Here is a 23309-nt window from a genome sequence, read left to right as displayed (position 1 = left end):
TAAAGGGGTCAATCAAAAGTAAATTCTCAGGATTACAGTACCATTACAGCAAATATCTTTGATTGAAATTAATAGGAGAATCTCAGGGTAAGTCGTGTCTTTTGGAATTGTTGGAGTGGAGGAAATCTTTTAAAGGGCATTTTTGCCTGGTGCGAGTTGTGTGTTTGACTGAAATCAAGAAAAGAAGCGGAAAAACAATTCTGTGAAAATATGTCATGGTGGATGGATGTAATGCAAACAAGGTGCAAATAGGAGGGTGGAGAGAGAGAGAGAGAGAGAGAGAGAGAGAGAGAGAGAGAGAGAGAGAGAGAGAGACAGGTGAGAGAGAGAGATAAAGACAGGTGAGAGAGATATATATAGAGAGAGATAAAGACAGAGAGGAACACACCCTTCTCCTCACTCTCCTCATATACACCAGGTGAGAACTCCTCTTCCATCAGAATTCTTCCAGAACTCCACGCTGTGCTGTCACAGGTAAGACAATGCAATGTTACTGTTGTTTCCTGCGCGGACATGTTGACTGAATATGTGGAAATACTCAAAGAAACTCTGTAAAATTATTTGACAAAAGACAAAAAAATAAGTCTTTATTTCCGGTTAGACTGGCAGAAGGCACAGGTGTCATTGCCCATCCATCAAAAGTCCAAAGCACCTTTAACCATTGTTCCATTGTCCAATTTCTGTGTTCTTGTGCATATTTTAGCCTTTTAGTCTTGTTCCCCTTTCTTAACAGAGGTATTCTTACTGCAACACATCCTTTGAGTCCTAATTTCAAGAGTGACCTTCGTACTGTTGATTTGATGAACAACGACACCTGTGCCTTATGCCAGTTCAGTTGTCAATTCAATGATTGTCTTCTTTCTATTCCTTAAGGATATTATCTTCAAGTATTGCTCATCCTTGTTAGACAGCTTTTTGGGGTCTTCCAGTCATGGGTTTGTCAATTACAGATTATGTTTCTCTGTACTTGTTGATTATGTTTCGGATACCACACCTTGAAAATCAAGTGATGCAAGCTATTTCACTCAAATGTTTTTCCTTATTTATGCAAGTCAGGGTTGTTATAATAGTAGAAAACACTAGTGGAAGCTTTGAGTAAATTGCTGATGCTCAGAATGCATCAGAGTAGAAAAATGCAACATGCCTAAGACTTTTGCACAGCAGTGTGTGTGTGTATATATATATATATATATATATATATATATATATATATATATATATATATATATATATACAGTGCTCCCTTGCTATAAGGCTCTCGGTTATAACGTGCCTCGGATATAACTGAATTGAAGAAAAGCTGTGCTGCCATTTATATCACAGACATCTTATTCAGCATTCATTTAATAACTAAATAAACACTAGGCCTATTACGTGGTTATCTTTCCTAATGTATTTACTTTTTTGCTGCGAGAGGGCTCCGGCAGCCCATTCCCTCTTCCCCTCACTCTCCTTCTCGCACTTGGTTTGCTTGTCTGTTGCTTCGAACTGAACTCCCGACTGCTGTTTAGCCAGGCTATTTATAGTTTAAAAACTGCTAATTAAAATGATCCACATGTGGGAATGTTACTTTTTTTTTTTTTTTTTGTAAAACATAAAGTGTTGATTACACGGTGCTTTATGCATGGTTAATTCACAGAAAGTTACATTGTTGCTTCACTATATGTGCATTATAGAGAGGGAGTTATTTTATTTTGTGTTTTAGTCAGATGTGTGTTGTTATGTGTCTCGTGTTGTTTTCGGCTGCCTTTTCTTTTTTGGTTTCTGAAATATTATTTATTTATTTATTTAATTATTTATTTAGATATTGCTTTGATTTCATCATGTTTGTATTTATACTTTATTGGCTGGTTTCACAGACCCAGATTAGCACCAATCTTGGTTTACCTTACCTAAATTAACATTGGGTAATCCAGGACTAGTACTAATCAGGGTATGTGAAACCAGCCTTGTATGTGTATTTTTATGGGACATTCTAAAACACTTACTGTGGCTTAATGTGCTTAAATGGAAAACACATTTTTACAATCGTTGCCAGTATCATCCTTTAAAAGCACACTGAAAGCATGGGAAAGCATAGGGAAGCACCGTAAAGGCCCGAGCGAAAGAGCTATATGGTAAATGCCTAGTATAACCATGGGGAAAGGGGGGTTGTTTTACAATCACAGAACTCACAAACCCCAAGCTGTTTGTTTCCGTTCACCTGCCAGTGAACATGTAAATGCACGTCCCATGGAACACTCTATTGTGCAAGTTTGAATGACCTCATCTGAGGCTTAACCCTGCTATTTACTAAAGAAACATTATGATAAATAAAAGCAATAATACGTTTCAAAATAGACTCGTTTTTTTTTTGTTGTTGTTATTATTTTGCAGGAGGGAAGGAGAGTTGCATTTCAGTACCAGCCATGGGCCTATCCACTCTTTGTGTGGCTCTTTGCTGCTTGTGCCTTGTGAGCACATCAGCAGGTAAGTCAGCAGTGTGCTCTCCTGTGTGTTCAGCTTTCCTGTTCCCATGAGAATCTCTCTATGATGTGTAATGTGGGGCTAGGCTGGCGCTAATGCTGACATGCCCCCTGCATTCCAAGGGACGAGGAGATTCTTAAGCAAAGCATTCTTAAGCAACAGAGCCATCACCAGCTCAAGTGGACCAAATCCTGGGGAGTTTAATGAGGAAAGAGGTTCCAGTCCAGTGTAGATGTTTATGTGCCTGAATAAGAAGGGCTGTGTAACTGCGCGGTGAGAACCAGTCATGGTGAAACATGCCCGTTCTGTTGTCTTCTTGACCTAGACAGATAATGTTAGCAGCATTTTATGAGACACTTCAAGAGCCTTCTAACAAAATTCTGCATGAGTGGGACTGAGCCACTACCTTAACATAATGAGCAGGATGGATCTCTCTTTGGTTGGGGCCTCCTCTCCTGGCTACTCTTCCACAATAATACCCGTGAAACAAAATTTCCATCAGAGGATTTGCATAAATTTCATATCCGTAGTTGTTGAATGTTCTCTGCTAAAAAGCGAGATCAACAAGTCCAATTAGTTACTACTGTATTTCTTAATTTTGCATGATATCTACATGTTTTACAGTCAAAAAATTAGAGAAATGTGCATATACTTCCTAACTTTAAAAATAAATATTATTTTTAATTTCCAGGTCAAAAACCCAATAAAGAAGAGAACAATCCCACGGTAAGTGAGAGCTGGAAAATACATTTTATATACAGTATGTGAATGAGCAATCAATACAGCAGTTCATAAGTTTAAAATGCAGCCCCTTGGACATCAGCATCATCATGAAGTCAAACACGAAAAGAAGTGACGTCAAAAATGAGATGACATAACTGGTTCCCTGTTTCTGGGCGATGAGGGTTTTGATATTCTGTTCCTATGATTTGCAGGGAAGATGTTCAGGGTGGGAGGAGACTCTGTCAACTCAGCTGACTGCGCCTTCGAACTTCGCTTCTTTCCTCAAGACCAACGCCAACAATCTCCCCAAGCTGTCGAGTGGCTGCGTGATGTCATTCAGCCAGTCCGCCAACGCCAGTGCTGTGGCAGATTTGTGAGTAGACAGACCCTCAGTTACGAAACACTGGCCCCTCTGTGTTTTTACCAGCCACCATTTATTCCAAGCCCCCCCACCTCCACGCGCACACACACACACACACACACACACACCAAGTGTACGGACCTCGTTATTTGGGCTTGGTTTTCATAGCTTGGTAAATTTCACCTGGTATACCATCCAGAGCAATTTCAGCAAGTTACATTTTGAGTGAAGTTCGGTAGCACTTTAGATTATGGAGCATACAGTGCATATCCATGTAGTGGTAACACTTTATATAAACTAAGGTAAATGCAGAGTATAACCAAGGGAAAAGCATGGGAAAACTGTACAGATACTGTGGCAAAATACAGTGGTGAACTTGTATAAGGGTAACCATGCAAACTGCCCAAATTTGTAAACCAGCCCTGCGTCTGCTCTCCAGAATGAAGGTCTTGAATGAGGCGTATGACAATCTGAACCCTGGCACCAAACAAACGGTTTATTTGTGGATCAAAAGAATGTACACTCAGGAAGATGGACCTGTCATCAAAAACATGGCTGTCAAAGAAACTGACAAGAAACCAGTCAAGCCGCCTGGAAATATTACTGAAAATGATCCGGACATGAAACCAGACGGGAAGCCTGGTGACAAACCTGGGAAAGATGACATGCCGGGCGAAGGGGAAGGTACGTTCAATGGAGAACAGGGCAATGATGAAGTTCTGTAAAAAGGTTCTGATACCACAGAACCCTCTTTTGGTTTTGAAAAAATGTTAACAGTATAACAGCAGTACAAATGTCTTTAATTTTTATAAGTTACGTATGGTTGGTTTGATTGATTGATTGGTTGGTTGGTTGGTTGGTTGGTTGATTGACTGCAGGGGCAGCACAAGCAGTAACAATTTTAATGCTCTGCCCATGTTGGGTTAACTGATTCTGATGGGAAAATTTACAATTCTAAAATAAATAAGAAATAACTCTAGGCTACTCATAAGCCCCACCATCAAATGCCTGAGTTGTGTATTTCTGGTTTGATAACCTTATTGGGTGAGTTATTACTTTATAATAATGTTGTTGTTTTTTTTCTCAGGCAAATCCAATTGGATCACCGTGAATGTTCTTAAATTGCTGGGCCGCTTTCTTCTACAAGCTCCCATTTCCGCCATCAAGGACATTGGAGAGAATATCAACAGCAGTGTAAGTAAATGCACACCTGCAGCTTCATTGAGGGCATGCACTTCATCTAATACCGTGCAATAAACAGAACCACTGAACAGCTCATTTACACACAATCGTCGCATTGTATGCATCATTTAGAAGATTTTCTGGTCGCACTACAAAAATTGCATGACTTTAAAAAGCACTTGTACAATGTGGACGTCTTACACTACACTAGCAAAATAGTTTACTTTATCTGATAATGTAACCCATATGCAGCAATTATTAATGTGATGCATCACTCCTACCTAAAAGGTTCTAGTTTTGTGCATCATTCACCGACGTATTTAAATATTTTCAAAGAAGTTCATATTTAATTGTATTTGATTTTGCACAGCTCTGCAGTTTGTACAGCAGTGTCACCGGACCCTTTGACAAATTCTACGACCTCAACTCAGCGCAAGCAAACTTCCTATTTCAGGGGCTCCAGAAGTGCAACGTCAACATAACAGATAAAAACGAGATCTCAAAGTAAGGGTAACCTATTTCAACCTAAAATATATTTGAATGTTGAATTGTATGTATTTAACCCTTAGTAAGTTATACGATTTAAAAATGTTCTGTAGCAGGTTTACTGGGAGGAAGGGGCTCTACAACAGGAGCTGGGATAGTAGGCAGCTTTATCTTTTTTTAATTGTAGGCTTGGACAGATGGCTTGTTTCTTTGCCACTTTTGCTGGTAAACTGGATCAATCTACCATCAACGTTCTGATGATGAAGCTGAAGAACTGCAGCGGGGATGTGAAAAATGTAAGTACCTGTGCCCTCTCCAGTAGAATCACATGCATGTATTAAAATGTAAATACCTGTGCCCTCTCCAGTAGAATCACATGCATGTATTAAAATGTAAGTACCTGTGCCCTCTCCAGTAGAATCACATGCATGTATTAAAGAGTTGCTAAGACACACTTCAAAATACAGGTGCATGCTGTTGCGCTGTCGTTACCATTTACAAGTTTAAATTGTTTAATGGGAAAAGGGTAAAGTCAACGTGAACTGATTAATCATTTCCACAGTTTTTCCGGTGTTTTCCAGTGTTTATTGGCTATCCACCGATTTCATTTTTTTTGTATCAGGGGTGTTTTATCGGGTTTTATCAGTTAAAACCGAAAATCAGAAGCCTTACATATAACATATATAACAGAGCGTGTGTTTTTACGTGTTCTTGTGACTCTACATTGCAACAACCTGTTATTACAGTATAAATACCTGATAGTTTTTATGACTCCCTTTATGCAGTACCACATTCTGAATGGGTTTTAGAGCAAGGGGATCAAGATCTACAGTAACAGCAGACCCCTGAGGTGTTATGGGGTTTAAGCTGCAAAGCATAGTTTTAGCTGTTCTTATTTATAACCTCTCTCCTCTGCAGGTATACCAAAATCTCATGAAGTCGAGACCAGCAGGCAGTATGAATGCAGAGGAGCTGAAAAATGTCGGGGACGCAGTTGTGGGCTTGAGTGTGAATCAGCTGGGCAACCTTAGCAAAGAAGCCATCCAGGAATCTCTGGACCAACTTAAGAAAGTCAAAGGCTGGTCCCAGGGACAGAAGAAAGCACTGCTGGAAAAAGTCCCTGATGCAGCAGATGTAAGCAAGCATACAAGACAACAGCATCCTTATACAGTTTGTGCAATACAGCAGGGCACAAAGTATAGCTGTAGTGTCTGGTTTACTAAATATGTGTGTGTGTTTTTTTTTCTGACTTATGGCAATTTAGAGTAAAAATCTATGTGACTCTGGCTCATATTACCTTATTATACAAGCATGTGAATAAAACCTTTATTTTATTTTATTTTTCATACCCAGAATGCAGAGGGCCTAAAAAAGCTGGGTGGCCTGGTCAGTGCTTTGGACAGCAAGGCCCTGGGCAAATTGAAGGGCAGTGACCTGCTTGAGGCCTTCAAATCCCAGGATGTCTCACAATCTGCAGATTCCATGCAGCCCGTCCAGAAGAAATCAATCGTCCGAGCTGTACGTACACAATGTTTTATACATAGTCAATATATATTCAATATCTTGAATTGCAAAAATGTGTTTATGCAAAAATGTTTATACAGCACATACACACACTCTAGGATTAGAGATTAAATATTTCAACCACTTTTTTTCAAGCATTTCTACACTGAGCTCTGTGTTGTATTGCCAGTTATTGTAACATTGTTTCTCCCCTGCAGATCTTGAAGGACAAATCCATCAATGAAGCTTTGAAAGAGCTGCCACCCACATTGATAAGTGAAATCTCCTCTCAGACACTGAGGAACGCAACTGACGGCACTCTTACTCTGGACTTCCTGGATAAACCCATTCCCTGGAACAAGGGGCAGGTAAAGAGTGAGAGCCGCAGGGATGCATGCGTGACGTTTCTGTCTGCAAAACCAATTAATGAATAGCATCACCCAAACAGGCAGTACGTGCCGTGTTGTACTAGAAATATATTTTTTAGACTTTGCAAGGTACAATTCTGTAACTTGCATCAAAGATTGACATTTGTAGAAATGTGATAGTATATGTGATGTAGTATGAAGCCTTTTAGTCACAGGGTCTAGGTGAAGTTATAATTGTTATAATCCAATAACCATCTTTTGTAATATGATGTCCTGTTCCTGTAACATGCTGTGCAGTACCTATAAAAAAATAAATTAAAAAGCTCTGTATTGCAAAGCTGTCACTATTAAATTGTGTTTAACAGTGTATAAGAAAATGCCTCCCACACCCACAGTAAAATATCTTTCAATGTTTGCTTTTCAGGCTTTAGTCATCATTAAGAAAATCCTTAAGAATCTTAAGACTCCTGAAGACATCAAGTGAGAGACCTATTTTCTTAATATATTTTTTCAGGCTACATCTATAGTGGTTCATAATTCATTTGTACTATTTCTATATTCACATTTATGTTTATGTGCAGTGCATACTGGCAAAATTATGTTTTTCTTTCTTTCTTTTATTACAGGAAACTGCGGGATGCTGTGACTGGTCTGACTTGCAGTAACATAGAAAGCATGCCTGTGGATAACCTGAGAGCTCTCGCTGCAAATGAAAAAATGACCCGAGATCAGGTAGGTGCAGTGCAAGATTCACTGTGCAGATATGCTGCATATCATTGTCAGTTTACAGCCTCAGTACAGCAGTTAAAATAACAGAGCCCCAGAGGAGAGGAAAATTAGCTTCCAAGTGTCTTTTAAAACACTCAGCGCTCAAGTTAATGAGGAAAGGAAGCTTTCTTGTTTTGAGATCAACTTGATAAATACTTCTTAAAGGCAATTACAAGTATGAGTATCAGCACCCCCTAATCGCTGCTCTTCAAATGCACTTAAAAAAATGGAATTGAAAAAAAGCTATGAAAATTGCCAGGTGGAGACACGATTTCAGGACTACTGTACCACTATGAGATGGAGCCATGGCAGTAATTCATCGTAACAGCATTTTATTTGCTGTGATTCAGTTTAACATTATGTTTATCACCCCGGTGCCCTATTTGATGCACATTTTGACTGCATTCACAAGTAACTGGATTCTTTGTTAATCTCTAGGTTCGCTGTGCTGCTTCCGCTTATTTTAAAGCCTTAAACAAGAAATTGGCTGACCTGACGGAGGATGAAATAACCCAGATTCCACCTAGTTTTCTCCTGTTCATAAAGTAAGTTTTGTGTTTTGTATAAAAATGTGTATTTTCCTTCCTGTGTGTTACTGGAAGCATGTCAGAGTGCAGCATTATTGTTCTGGAATACATTATCTTGCCCAAACTATTTAGATAACTATGGAGATGTTTCGCTTAGCTTGAAGCGAACTTTAAGGCAATCACCAATTTATTCAATTAACAGAGTCCATGTAAATAGTAATCTGGTACAGTTAAAACATCATCAGTGTCATTCATAAAATATGTATCCAAGTAGAAATGGCTCATTTCCCCCAATGGATCATTTCCATCCAGCTCGACCAGTGAATTGAACCAGGCTTTAAGACTCCACGTTCTGTTGCAGGTCTTTTGATGAGCTGATGAACATAACGAGGCCCGCCTGTTCTTCAGTAGTGTCCCTCCTGGCTCAGGCTAACCCAACGCTTCTGCCCAGGAGCTCTGCAAGACGACAGGAGATACTCAAATTCATCAAGAGCTGCCTTGTAAGTTACTTGATATTTGTTCTTCCATGTCTGGGTTTTAATCACGGCCTAGCAAAGCTGAGCCTGGTCAGTTGGTGCAAGAAAGCCCTGATGTAGATTTGGAGTGGGGCCTGAACTCAATTCATACATTAACTGGGTGTTAAGAGTACTGAGTGTTTGGGGCTATCCTTCAGATGTGATGTTAACACAAGATCTTGTCTACTGTATCTATAGACGTGAAAGAACCTACTACAGTTAGCTTCTCCAGCTGTGTGTATGCTGTCTCATTCATGTTTCCCATTCCAGAAAATTGATGATACCCTAACCCTGAATGCTAGCCAGGTCCACGATCTGGGTCTTGCTGTTTGCTACTTTGACCCGAAGGACTTTGATAACATGGGAACCGATGTTTTCCAAAAGGCCATCGACAAGCTTAAAGACTGTGGCAAATTCGAGGGCAAAGTGAAAGAGTCGCTCGCCAGCAAGATAATAGCCACATACGGGTATGAACTGCAGAGCTGGGCTTTTTTTTTATAGGTTAATCAGATGGTCAAGACACATGGTCTGACGAATAACAGCATTTTAGAATTTGTTATTTCATCTTCCTAAATTTGACCGTTTCAATTATAACCTGTCCACTTCTGGTCCTAGCTTCTCGCATTTGTAAACATGTACTGCCATAAAAACATGTTAATCTTTCATAAGCATGGGGAAAACAGAGGCCTTATCTGAAATCAATAACATTGTGAAGTGTAACATATCAATAACAGATATGGTTCTGGTTGCTGATGCTGCTGATGTTTTACACAGTAACTCCTCCACCTGGACTCCTGATGTTCTCAATCAGCTGCAATCCCTGCTGTCTCTGTTTAATTCAACACAACTGGAGAAGCTCCAAACCAATGTAAGTATATCTTACATCAGTAACACTGCGCATGAAATGTCTCTGATTACTGTGCATTTACATATAAGTTACTATGCACATACATGTGCACTTACACATAACTACAATGTCATTATGCATAGTTACAATGTACTTAATGTGTAAATCTTTTTGCATGATATAACCCTAACCCTAACCCTAACCCTTTTTGTGTACTTAGATATATTGTGCATTCATAAAGATTTACTTTGATAATGAAACTGTTTCCTGAAGAATAATAATTCAAAAGTGATTTCCCATGTATATTCCTTGCATTTAAGTTTCAAAGCTTTCCTGTCTGATATGCTCTGGTAACACTTGTGTTGTCCTTGACTAAACATTACACCTGTTGGATATCTGTATAACTTGTGGCTTGAAATTAATACTGTACTTGCATCAGGATGTGTCCCTTGGTCAGTAACTGTGCATTTTCTGATACTGTTCTTAATGCCTAGGCTGACATCAGAGTAGTCCTCATAGACATTCTGTCTCGGGTGATAAAACCAGAGGGATTTGTAGCCCCAGATTTGGACTTCACTCCCAAAATGGATGATGTGAGTAAAGCATTCTCCAAAATGATCCTCGGAAATCAAGCAGCAACACCCTCCAGCAAAAGGAGAAAGCGAGCAGCAGGTACAGTGTGGGTCACTTTCATTGAATAGGGAGACCTTAATGTATAAGCTAGTTATTGAATTGCGTGGACAGTGCAATGTCAGTACCAGGTAGTTTCAATCACAATGTTACAGAAAATCCAAGTTATCGAATTACCCTAAACATACAGGGGATTTCAGCAAATCCTTATTGATGCTAATCCTGTCTTGATCCTCTCTGCTTATGTTGCTCCGCTAGTGATTTTTGTGAATTGCTGTAACACTAAGCTGTTTTTTTTTATTACAGTGGACTGCAGTGGTGTTATCCAGCCCACTACGGATGAAATACAAACTCTCAATGCCGGATGCACTGCTTTCTCCCCTGTGCAGCTACAATGCATGTCAACAGACACCTTCACCAACACTCTGGATATCTTAGCCTCCGTGAAGGGATTCAGCACAGAACAGCTCACCGCCTTGAAAGAGAAAGCGTTACAGGTAAATAGTTCAGACTGCTTTTGTTTCATTGTCTGTGCTTTTTATTTTTTTTGTTTTTTCTCTTTATGATTAATCTAAAATTAAAATAAAATTGTAATTTAAGGTTAGGGTTAGATTTAGGGTTAAGGTTAGAGTTAGGGTAAAGGTTAGGGTTGGGTTAGGGTTAGGGAGAGAGTTGGGGTTAGGGTTGGGGCTGGGGTTGAGGTTGGGGTTAGGGTTGGGGTTGGGGTTAGGGTTGGGGTTTGGGCTAGGGTTTGGTAGAGGGTTAGGGTTAAGAAGAGGGTTGGAATTGGGGTTAGGGTTAGGTTTAGGGTAAACCTAAAATGGTGCTGTAACAAGATGGTAAGTAGACAAACTCTTTTGACAAGTGCCTTCACAATCAGCTATTGCATAAAACTGCTGAAGGCACAAGCCAAAACACTTAAATTTAATTTCTTGTAAGGTTTAGAATGATGCTTGGCATTACTATTCTAAACATGCTTTCAGGCTGGCACTGTAACCCTGTGTTTCTTTCCAAAGGTATACAGTCAGAAAGATCTGGTGAAACAGATCAGCAGCCTGAAGGGAATCACATTGGCTTTCTCTCAAGACGAAGTCAACAACTACTTTGCTACTCCGGATATTGATATGCTGTCTGCGGTGGGAGAAAGCAAGGACTGGCTCAGTGTGAGTGCAGCCTCCATTTTAATACACAACACTGTTTTAGGCTTGCTGCCCAGCACTTTGAGGACATCGGCACAGTAACTGTACAGTCCTTGCTCTTGTCTCAATCCTATTCTTAACTAAATCCTTAGTGATGCTTAATTCTGGGTTGCAGATGCACGCTTAATATAAAGCAGGACCTAACATCACACTTCTCATTTTCATCCGTTTTCTGATGCAGTGTGCTAGCCAATCACAAAGGCACAGTAAAGGGGGTAGTGTTGTCTACAGTACTCGGGCATTAGAAATCTGTAAAAGGAATTTTAGTGAAACATTGTAAGGATTTTTTTTTTTTTTTGTCTCTCAGCCAGCAATGCAATCCAAAGCTAAGAGCATAGCTGAGAACTTCCTGAAAATCAAGCCAGCGAGCAGCCTGACCAGCAGTGATCTGGTGGGAATGCGCTATTTCGTCTGTGTGCTTAGCGCCGAACAAATTGAAAACATCAGCAATGTGGAATACAGGTAATTCATTCACTCGCAAGACTGAGAAACATTCCGACTAGAAGTGAATCAATAAACCTGTAGCCTCCCCCCTCGAAGACACTGCTGTGCTGTGAAGTGCTGTTTCTCCACTCAGTTCTGCTCTCCTTGCTAGATGTCTTTAAGAAGGTTTTGCCCACAAGGTGGACTTTGTAATTTACCTCCCTGTCTTGATCCACACCTGTGGGATTCAGAAAAAGAAATGAAATGAAATGAATGCACTTTGACGTTTTCTCTTTGCATGGCAGTACTGCTGTAAGCAACATTGGAAAGCTTCAGTGCCCCAGCGATGTCCTAACTGCTTTGAAGAATAAAGCAATAAGCACCTTTGGCTCTCCAGACACCTGGTCTGAGGATGTTGCTCAGGACCTGGGGACCATAGCGGGTAAGAGCCTCAGAGAGGGAGAATTTTATTTTTAACCGTATAAATTTGACTGTTCATACATGCACTTTACATCATCTGCTTTTTCCCATCATCTGGTTACTGTCTTTTTATTGTGAGTTATCTGTTATTCGATCTAGTTGTTTCTGTTTATATCATGCTATACCAGGCTTACGAACTAGGGCTGAGCTGAGATTCATACTCAGAATTGCCTTTAAGAAGTATTTGTCAGCAGGTATTAAATACATTAATGTGTTGATTTCAAAACAAGAAAAGCTGTCCCTGAGTACCAATCAATGGCACTTAAACAGGCAATAAATGATATATTAAGGAAATGTATAAAGCATAAAGTATCCCTTTTAAGTTATATAATATATTGTAGTGTGCACGGGGGAAGGCAGCAGTAGAGCTGGTAGGTGACGTAATCACACACAGACATAAGCTCGATACCGCTGTACAAAAGAACCGGCTCTTGCTCACCCTGTGTGATGCACCTGCCTGCGTTAACCGAGATCGCTACATTGGTGTCAGAGTGGGACGCAGATACCCCGGCACGCACTCGTCAGACTGTAGCCTAGTGAAAAAGTCTGGGGTGGACTTGAGGTTAGCAGGGGAGAGGGTAGCGTGCACGGGGGAAGGCAGCAGCAGGGCTGGTAGGTGACGTAATCACACACGAAGAGATAAGCCAGATATATGCTCCTTGCAAAAGAGTTGCTGCATTCCCCCATGCACGCTACACTATATATGTGTGTGTGTGTGCAAGCTGAATAATAAAAAGGGCCATTCAAATCCCCAGTCATGCAAACCTGTGCATTTTACTACAGTCAAATTCAGCTTGGGCAATGGAACAATGCCTTTGTTTGACCTTGTGAATAGATGTACCTGTATGCTGAATCTGATTTGAATCTCTTAGGGAAGTGCTGACATGTTTGTATTAAACCTGTAAGGTCCTGTTTCATTTAGACGGGCCATCCAGAATTTATTTTAATAATAATTTGTGTTTAGCCCTATTAAAATGAAATTGCAATCCATCACGAAAGAAAAAGTTATCCACTTCAGAATTCCAAATCAAAACTTAATCATTGTTAATGTTTGAGATTCCTTTAGTTCTGTTTCTTGTCCTGCTTTTATTCTAGCTCGACTAAATGGAAGTGAAATCAGTAAACTTGGAGAGAATGTGATGCCCTACCTTACTCCAGAAGCTGTCTCCCTCATTCCTCCTGCTGTGTTTAAAGTATGTTTTCATTTGTTTTTAGATTTGACCTTTCTTTTTAATATCTGGGTCATTCTCTGTGCTAGTGGTAATGAAAGTGTGAACATTAAAAAAGTATTATTATTATTATTATTATTATTATTATTATTATTATTATTATTATTAGAGATTGAAATCTCTCTCTTTTAACATTCCTTAGTTACTGATACATCACAATGTAAAACAAAGGTTTGGCCAAAAGATAAATGGCCTCTTTCACAATTTAAAAGGTTACCAGAGAACATTTTTACACTTTTGTTTAACAACTTTGTTTGTAATCCCTGTAGCAGAGAATGATGCATTCCTGCTGTTGATTTGACCTGTACCATGCTTGTTTCTTGCTTTTACAGTGGTACAGCGCGCCCAGCTTATATAGGGGTTATGTTTAGTATTGCTGATACCATGGTATAGCGTGCTCAGCTTGTATAGGGGTTAGGTTTAGTGTTGCTGATATCATGGTATAGCATGCTCAGCTTGTATAGGGGTTAGGTTTAGTGTTGCTGATACCATGGTATAGCGTGCTCAGCTTGTATAGGGGTTAGGTTTAGGGTTGCTGATACCATGGTATAGCGTGCTCAGCTTGTATAGGGGTTAGGTTTAGGGTTGCTGATACCATGGTATAGCGTGCTCAGCTTGTATAGGGGTTAGGTTTAGGGTTGCTGATACCATGGTATAGCGTGCTCAGCTTGTATAGGGGTTAGGTTTAGGGTTGCTGATACCATGGTATAGCGTGCTCAGCTTGTATAGGGGTTAGGTTTAGGGTTGCTGATACCATGGTATAGTGTGCTCAGCTTGGTTATTTTAACTGTGGTCCTGCTTGTTGCAGAGCCTCTCCGCAGCACAGTTGAGAAGCCTGGGGACAGATAATGTTGCTGCTCTCTCAAGTGACCAGAGTGCACAGCTGGATGCAGTTTTACTGCAGGCCTTGGATGTGAACCCTGGAGCAATCAATCTCGGTGAGACAGTTGCAGAACATTTCTGGAAGAATTTCTAGAAGCCTTTTCTATTCAAGTAGACAAACGTTTCGGCTGATACCTTCTTCTTGTTCAGTGTGAAGAAGGCCCAAACGTTTGTGTGCTTCACTTTTAAGTTTCATCTTAGAATTCTTTATGGCTTTGTTGATGTGATGAGCTGTTCAGCAGATTCTCATATGAAAAAAGCACAGTAGTATACTTACTACAGCAGAATGGTGGCTACTTTTCTAGAGTAAATTACATTTCAGGGTTGTATACTGACTAATCCAAAAAATAGGGAAGATTTTCAATTACCCCTTTACATGAAGTGTCTCTTATTACTGTGCATTTTCATAGTAGTTACTTAGTAAATACATGTGTACTTACACATAACTGTAAAGTTATTATACATAGTTACAATTTAATTAATGTGTACATCTCTTTGCACAATGTAACCCTAACCCTATCTCTAAGCCTAACTCTAAATCTAACCCTAACCTTTTTCTGATACAATTGTGTACTTACATATTTCGTGCAAAAACATTTACACATTAAGCACATTGTAACAATGCATAATAGCATTGTAATTATGTGTAAGTACACATGTATTTACTTAGAAACTATTATGTAAATACACAGTAATTGGAGACACAATGTAAATCGTTACCAGATTTTTGTATGTTGAAGGATAAGGTATTTTCTTTTACGTACATTTCTTTTTTCTTTTGTAGCATATTCTGCCGGACACAAAATAAGCCCAGCATTTGCTGCAATCATCCTGACTCTGACACTGCTGACCATGAACCATCTTTAAGTGATAAGACTCAGCACGTCCAGAATGTCAAGAAATATACCCATGTCTCCCACAGCCTAGTTTTCTTTCATTAGCCGTTCAGATCATTTTAGCAACAGAATCTGAATCGAAATGTTTCTCAATAGTTATATAATATCACTCCAATATCTGTCAAGTGATCCTACATTTATAAATTCTCTAAGTTTATTGTAAGCATTGCACCACATGTCTGTAACTGTCTGTACATTAAACAAGGGTATGGAATCATTGAAGAAATGTACCACTTTCCAAGGGACCATTGCCTTATGTTTAAAATAAAGAAAACTCTTCTTCAAGTTGAATGGGTTCTCTTCTGATTTGCCAATGAAAGCCTATCAAATACACTGCATTTTTAATCTATAATTTCTACTTGTTCATATAATCAAATAAATCTGCACTTGCATGTATTTTAATACAGAAGATAAGAATGTAGCTTAACAGAATATCAGATTTTTACTATATAAATCTAGACTTTTTTTGTCTATTTTACTGGGGGGGGGGGACAATATGCATTTTAAAAAGCACAAAGGCTATATATAGCATTGTTATGTTTAATAATTCAAAGGTCTGCTTTTAAAGCATAAAAAGCTAGTCAATTTTACCTATAAGTACCTAATATAACACACTAAACAAAACTATAATACAGATAGTTGATGCTTAGGTTTACAGAAAATACAGCACTTATGATTATTTATTTATTTTCACAGTTTGTTTAATTTGTTAAAGGTTAGTTATGCCACAATTCAAATTAAATACCAGAATCTGTCAAAATGAAATGGCATTGTTTAATTCGGAAAGGGTATTGATATTTCCATTGAAATGGGTTGATGTAAATGGGTTGTGTGCTTTATATAGTTGGGGAGGGGAAAACTGGTACAGGGGTTACGTAAGATTATATTTATGTTTTTCACAGTTATTAAATATTGTTTGTTTATCCTGCTTTTATTTTATGCAGTTCTGCAGGAAAAAAATGACTACACTTTGCACTTTTTACTTGTTTCAATGTTTATTATGACTGCTTAATAAAAAAAAAGAAACCACAGGGACAACATTTTTTTTGTTATTATAGTTTGTTTTTTTTTCAAAAGCAGGTTTCTATTTCAAATCAAAGTTTAAGATATAGCTACTCATTGTCCTTTTTAGAGTAGAATACCATTTACAAATTTATATACACACACACACACACACACATACACACAAAAACACATACATATATATTTGTCCAAGACCAAACGGTAGCCTTTTTTATCCTTAATGTTTATGTATAGTAGTATCTATTTGACTTTTAAATAAATCAATTTTAAACCAGCCCGACGGATGTCTTTGGAATCTCTTGTTGTCTGTTAATGGGTAAAAAAAGTTTGTTTGTGGGTCTGTTTGTTTGTTTGTTTTTTCTCTATGTATATGGCTTTTGGTAACAGCCTAACAACCTGCCAGTGTATGATTTTTACAGCACGTTCCTCTACCGTTATCTGGTGGCTGCATGCTCAAACTGCACTCTCACATATCCACCATTACCTCGCCCATTTTTCACCAGATCAGTAAACCTCAAGCCCTGCTCGTTGATTTGCCCCACAGAGTAAAGTTGATACTGTTTTTTTTTTGTTTGTTTGTTTTTAAATAACAATATCAACCTTTAGCCCATCCATGTATTCCTAGTTTACTTCGGACTACGGTATTTGTAGTATTGGTTAATAATTAAAATGTCTATGCTTTAGTTAAAAAAAGAATTACAAAGTATGGCGCCTAGCGTTTAAGGTTAGACTGCTTGTTTCAAGTACATATCTATTTAAATTTTTTTATTACCCATTGTTACTATATTATTAACAAAGAGGCATACTCCTCCATGCCAGACGATGGCGCTGCATGTCTGTTTGGCGCCTGGATCAATGGGAGGTAGTCGACTCCAGAGCCTCGGTTATCCCGAGCTGGGCCAGCTGGTGCTAATGAGAAGCGTGACGTCATTCTGCTTTGGCGTGAGCGGACGGAGTCGAACACACTGTACAGTAACGTTCCTTTCACAGGGTCACGCCAAAATATTTCATAATAACAGCGAAACAGAACATATAACAGATATATAACGAATGGATATATATATATTTTACTTTGTTTGGTAGATTTCTGAGTTCGCTTGTATTGTTTATGTAGCGGTATAATATTATTATTATTATTATTATTATTATTATTATTATTATTATTATTATTATTATTATTATTATTAATTTATAATTAGTTTGAAGAATGGGGATGTGTCTGCCTTGCTTGGGCGGAGTCCCTGAAGACGTGGTAGAAACGCCAGATCCAGTAAGTTTCACGATTTTTTTTTTTTTTTGGAAGCAAGAAGAAAGATAACTAAACTAAATAATAATATGCGATATTTGGTTTTGCTGTTACACATGCACACTGCAGTAAATACGGGATTCAATATTTGGGCGTAATAATAATAGGATTTAGCAAAGGAGTAGGTACTGGCTTTTAGAAAATACAAGTGACGCTGTATTTACGGAATCGGGCACAACATACACTGCGTACATACATGCAGTATATTGAAATGTAAATTGATTGGAAGCATCGCTGTTCGATAGATGGCGACGCCCTGTGTTGCTTAGGATAAGTCCTCATCATTATTTGTATGATGTCGCGATACAGCCGATGACGCTGGAATGGCGGTGTAATAGGTTGATAACTTTTAATATCACAGCTATAGAAACTAATCTGAGCTGTCATTAGTACACCTATCTGTAATAGCAGCACAAAACAAATTCATCATATAAATAACGATTTCAGTTTTTGAAAGTAAAATAAAATTATTTTTCTTAAGTCTTGATGTGAAACTGCTGGCAGGCTGTCATTTTTTTTAAAATTATTATTATACTGAACAAATCAGAAGTGGTACATTCACCTTTACAGAGAAACAAGGGAGGGAGGAGATGATGTACATGCACACAAAGACCAGCACATACCTGTTTACTGTAAACAGTGTTATGTAGCATGGACTGAATCCCAGATGCAGTGTCATTGAATAACCTACACCAGAATAAGCACTATTTATCTTTAAAGGTAATTCTAGTGTTGGTTAAATATTTACTCAAGTATATGAGGAGATAACATTGTGTTCTCTAGATCTAATATTTCTAACAAAATGGGTGGGGATTTAAAAAACGCCTATCCTCGGAGTAGCATTACTTAAAGCCTTTGGCTTAAAGCGTGTTTCATTGTTGAGAGTCGTCCAGTAGTGTACCAGATGAAGGATATCATGTTCTCTGTCTCTGAATCATTCCTGGTTGATTGAGTTAACGTGAAACCTGGTAAAATCCCAAACATTCTTCTATTTGTTTTGCAGGAAATCAGAAGGAAGCAATTGGCAGAAGCAGCTGAAAAAAGACAAAAGGAGGTATTGTATTCAGTGATGCCTAACCATTGTAAAATAATCATGTTTTAAATTGTAAAGCTCAGGGAACACAAAGCCACCTTTCAGGAACAGTGGCTTGAAACCTGGTTCCAGGAGACTGGAAGATCTAGTCTGAGACAACTTTGCTGTATCAAACCCCAAGTCTGCCCTGGTGTGCCATGCAGTGGCCTGAAACCTAGTCTCCTGAAACCAAGTTCCAAACCACAAAGTGCCACCGTGTTCCCTCAGCTTAAGGCTTGTTGTTTCTCGATTGTTTCACATTACTAAAAAAGAAATGTTCCTCCTTAATCGTAGAATATCACTTTGTCTATTGCATTATTTTTCCATGCATTTCTTATTGAGATCGCAGAGTTGAGTTTGAGATTGTGAATGATGACTTTAATGAAATAGGCTGGGCCCCTTGACTGTTGACCGCTGTGTGACTCATTCTGTGTGACAGAATCACCATTTATTTGTTCCTGTAATTATTCCTAACACGATCACTGCCAGAAATGGACACATGGTTCTTTTGTCAAAAAGATTTGATTTGATTCTAGAGCAAGGGTCTGTGTGGGTAAATGTTTTCCTTTATTCTAAGGCAGATTTTTCACACAAAAGAATAAGTGGTGGTGTAGTGCAAGAATCGGTCTGACTGTCCTTTCTCGCACCCCTGCAGGTAACAAATCGTGGAATCAAGAACCCAGAGGCAGTGGAGAGGAAGAAAAAGAAACAAGAGGAGATGGAGAAGCAGGCCCTGACGTCCTCGAAATCTGGAGAGGGTGGGGGACTCAAGGTAAACCGAGCCTGGCTGGAGTGCACGTTGCAGGGGGAGTAGCGCTAACCAGCGCTGCAAAGACACACAATTCACTCAACTTTATAATGAGTTAGTAGAAGAAAAATACAAAAAGTTTGGGAAGAATAGAAGGCCGTTCGGCCGATCAAGGCTCGCCCATCGTTGGCATATAGTTCTCCCCTGCTGGGGGGCGTTAAAAGTCTAGTCTTTTTAAAAATATTCCCAGTGTTGTAGATCCTACTACTACTTCACCTGGTAGGCTATTCCATGCATTTATATAACTCTCTGTGTAAAAAAAAAATGCTTCCCACCTGTTCTAAACTTATTTTGACTCAGCTTCCATTTATTCTTCTCTGTGCTAAATCTGAAGTAGTGCCTTGTGCCTACAAAACTTGATATTCACAGGTGGTCTCTCATCCAAGTACTAACCAAGCCTAACCTTGCTTAGCTTCTGAGATCAGGCTTACACAAGGTAGTGTGGCACGTTCTCATAACTGACTCAGAGCACTGTGTATTCATTTATTTTCCCCTATGTCTTTTCTTCTAGTGGCAAGTTGGATAAAGAGGTACTGGACAGCACTGCAGAAAGATGTGTTTTGAGTATTGCCAGCGTAGGTGTGGTTCTCATTTGACAGAGTGGCTCCTTCTCTACTGTTGTTGGTATTGTGTGCATAGAGACTCAGTATCGTGCCATTCTCAGTGCCGTCGCGTCCCAGGAATATCCACCCCATGTGCTTCATAGGAAAGCAGGATATGCCAAGAAAGAAGCCAACTTGGATTCGCCAGACCTCTCTGACTGGACCACCCCTTGAATTTCAAAGAAGGCAGTTGTCTGCATCCTGCGTTATTTAACCAAAAATAAAATGTTGCACATAAGTTCTCATAACCTAAGGTCAGTGTTAACTGAAAATAACCAATTTCTGAGTTGTGTTCTCAGTGTTTTGATTAAATCCTACTTCAGATGATGTGTCATACCCGCTGTAATTGATCCAATTGTGTCCATTTGTGGAAATCTCTGACCCAACTTACAAGCTGGGATCCCATTTATGGTAATACTTTGGTCAAGAAATCAACATTACATCAAATCTCATAATAAACTCCTAGGAAGAAACACACTCCCTAACGTATAACAGTGAACAGCCTTGTTCCGACCCGTAGTACACTTAATGGAAGGTGTTGCAGTTAACTAGACGGCACCTGGCTTTATTTCTTGGTTCAGTTTGCTGTTTTTCTTGATTTTAAATTTAAAATGTTCACACTTTCTTTGTTGTTGCAACCCTCAGGAACCAATGCCATGCAGTATGTACTTCGACAGCTATGCAGTGCAGAGTCTTAATATTTCAGAAGTCACCTTCGACAGGCTAATGTTACTGATATTGAAGCCGAGGTAGTTTACACACTAGTAACCCTGGCATTCATATTGTGTAATTAAGTGTGTCCTTATTGCTGCCTTAGTGCACAGGATCACTGAAGTAGTACCTTTTTTTTAGCTTGCTATTTCATTTTATGTATTCTTTCTGTATGTTAAATGTACACCCATAGTTATTCCCTTTACACTCTGTGTATTGTATGTTAATAATATGAGTGCTGTTTAATAAGTGAAGAGATTACATTTGAATGTTTCCTCTTAGCCTTTTTGCTGATGCTTGCCGTTGTCCTTCGTTCTGTTTCTCCAGTATTATGTGTTACTGCTTCTAACTAAATTCCAGCACAATTCAATGGTTGTTTCTTGGACTGTTGGGTTTGCTCATTCCAGAATGTCATGTCATGTGACAATTCAGCTCTGAATAGTATAGAGGGGTGAGAGGGGCGAGAGGGGCAGACATTAGAAAGGTTATTTAAAGCGGTTTCCTCTTGAAGCAGATAAAGGCATGCTTTCCTATTACACACTATGTACTTACAGCCTCAGTGCCTTGAAGGACTGTGCCGCATTAGAAATGCTTAGTTCATTGCTTTGGTTTGTTAGAATAAATATTTTAGAAAGAAAATCCCTGGTTTTGTCCTTTTTGTTTCTCGTGCGATGCATGCCCCTGCTCCTTGGCTCCAGGAACCAAGAGCGCGGAGAACAAAAGCCTGTTCATTTCTTCTGCTCACATTTTAATATCGTCACTGCATGCCTTTTTGAGCCGCAATGCAAATGGAAAACATTATCTAGCAAACCGCCTACGCACACAGAAATATCACTGTTGCTTATCTAAATATCGTCCCAAGTTTTAAGCAAAACTGTATTTGGAAAATGAGCCTATTATGGAATGTTAATTAAGATTATTGTTACTCTGTTCTATAATTAAATTGCAGGTACTAATCTTCTCCTAGATGTGATAGTCACAACACTAAACTAGGTTATCGTTCCTAAAGAATGTTGTTTCAGTTTCAGAGCACTACTGTAGGAGTTCTTCCAGCTGCTAGGAGAGGGCACTATTCCATTCCAAATGTTCTTTTTTGCAAGATTAAACCAACAGGTGCAACATACAAGCTTTAATAAGTCGACTGCTCGCAGCACGAGAATTACTGGCAACAAAGGAACTGCGAGGATATTTAGATAAAGGGCAATTGTTAATGACCTATTTTAATCACCAGGTTAAGGTCTATAGCAGGTTAAAGCGCTGGAGACATTTTATTATACATTGCTTAAGAAGCATTTCTGTTTCTATTTAATTTGTTCTTAATGATGTTCCCCAGATTACCGGATTCAAGAAAGTGATATACCTTTCTGAGTTCATTATAGTGCATTGAAACAACACCCTTTTAAAATGTGTGTTTAAAAGCCTGTCACAGGTTTAGCGTTTCTGTTTTAAAACACTTAGTAATGACGGGATGCAGTGCACTTTCTTGGTGGTTCTTAGCAACAATTTGTTCCTGTTTCCAAATGTATGCAAAGTAAGACATGCACCACTAGATGGCACTAGAGGACTATATAGTTTAGCTTCAGAAAAAAAAAAAAAAAAATCACATCTTTTTTATTAAACACTACCCAACAGCAGAACTCGCATTGGTTGTTCTCTATAATGTACATTAGATATAGGTTATTGTATAAAAAATACCGATTATTTTTCCTCTTGCTGTGAGTAAAGACAAAAGACACCCACATCCCCGTTTAGGCCCCATGTACCTTCCCTGTCTGTGTTGTGAGGCCCAGCTTGTTCTGAGAAGTGAAAGCTGCTGGCTGTGTAGGTGATGTTCTGGCAAGGATGAGTCATTCGGTCTTGAGGAGGCAGATTCATTCACAGCTGAAGCCTGCCGCCCCGTCCTGCTCTCTGCGGTGTACAGCACTGCCAGTTCCTAATTAGGAGCCCCATACTCCCCCTGAGCAGCACTCCTGACCCCTGTAGAGCTCTGGACGACCCACACCGGCGTGAGAAACGAATTCCAGCGAAGAACAATTACACCCCTGACACCCAGACCCACGCACCACATGTCACGGTACAAGATAAGCAAGAGATACCTTGTGTGACTCGCTTAACTTTCCAGTAATAGCAGTATTAGCGTACCATCTGCATTGAAAACTAAAGCCAACTGTTCGTATCTTAATATCCAAGGGGCATGTAAATAAAATTAGAGTATGCATTGAGTGCTTGTGTAGGGTTACCATATGACTCCATGTACAGCGATGTCAAGTTGTGCATCATCCTATAGAATTAACAACTTTTG

General features: G+C 39.1%; 2 protein-coding genes across 2 annotated transcripts; both read left to right on the top strand.

Moving 5' to 3' along the window:
- The first annotated feature begins 345 nt into the window (after nt 1-345).
- LOC117434621 (otoancorin-like) lies at nt 346-16523 on the top strand. The gene is made up of 25 exons (XM_034057210.3): nt 346-474; nt 2377-2469; nt 3158-3192; nt 3402-3562; nt 3990-4234; nt 4638-4744; nt 5103-5236; nt 5406-5514; nt 6137-6352; nt 6572-6736; nt 6940-7089; nt 7514-7569; nt 7716-7821; nt 8296-8402; nt 8746-8884; nt 9170-9366; nt 9674-9767; nt 10241-10418; nt 10683-10873; nt 11393-11539; nt 11883-12037; nt 12304-12440; nt 13574-13671; nt 14516-14645; nt 15374-16523. Exons 2-25 carry the CDS (start codon nt 2409-2411, stop codon nt 15454-15456), a joined length of 3201 nt encoding a protein of 1066 aa, XP_033913101.3. The 5' UTR covers nt 346-474; nt 2377-2408; the 3' UTR covers nt 15457-16523.
- An 881-nt stretch (nt 16524-17404) lies between these two features.
- Nucleotides 17405-21382, top strand: svip (small VCP interacting protein). The gene is made up of 4 exons (XM_034057211.3): nt 17405-17778; nt 18818-18868; nt 19542-19658; nt 20206-21382. Exons 1-4 carry the CDS (start codon nt 17716-17718, stop codon nt 20218-20220), a joined length of 246 nt encoding a protein of 81 aa, XP_033913102.1. The 5' UTR covers nt 17405-17715; the 3' UTR covers nt 20221-21382.
- The last annotated feature ends 1927 nt before the right edge of the window (nt 21383-23309 follow it).

The sequence above is a fragment of the Acipenser ruthenus genome, chromosome 28 (assembly GCF_902713425.1).
Source record: "Acipenser ruthenus chromosome 28, fAciRut3.2 maternal haplotype, whole genome shotgun sequence".
NCBI classification, from domain to species: domain Eukaryota; kingdom Metazoa; phylum Chordata; class Actinopteri; order Acipenseriformes; family Acipenseridae; genus Acipenser; species Acipenser ruthenus.
This window is presented reverse-complemented; position numbering and strand designations above follow the sequence as displayed.

Excerpts from the sequence above, each read along its gene's own strand:
- LOC117434621 (XM_034057210.3), top strand. The coding sequence starts at position 2,409 with ATGGGCCTATCCACTCTTTGTGTGGCTCTTTGCTGCTTGTGCCTTGTG. Across the intron at positions 7,570-7,715 it reads AAGACTCCTGAAGACATCAA|GAAACTGCGGGATGCTGTGA; the intron begins GTGAGAGACCTA and ends CTTTTATTACAG. Across the intron at positions 9,367-9,673 it reads AAGATAATAGCCACATACGG|TAACTCCTCCACCTGGACTC; the intron begins GTATGAACTGCA and ends TGTTTTACACAG.
- svip (XM_034057211.3), top strand. The coding sequence starts at position 17,716 with ATGGGGATGTGTCTGCCTTGCTTGGGCGGAGTCCCTGAAGACGTGGTA. Across the intron at positions 17,779-18,817 it reads TGGTAGAAACGCCAGATCCA|GAAATCAGAAGGAAGCAATT; the intron begins GTAAGTTTCACG and ends TTTGTTTTGCAG. Across the intron at positions 18,869-19,541 it reads CTGAAAAAAGACAAAAGGAG|GTAACAAATCGTGGAATCAA; the intron begins GTATTGTATTCA and ends GCACCCCTGCAG.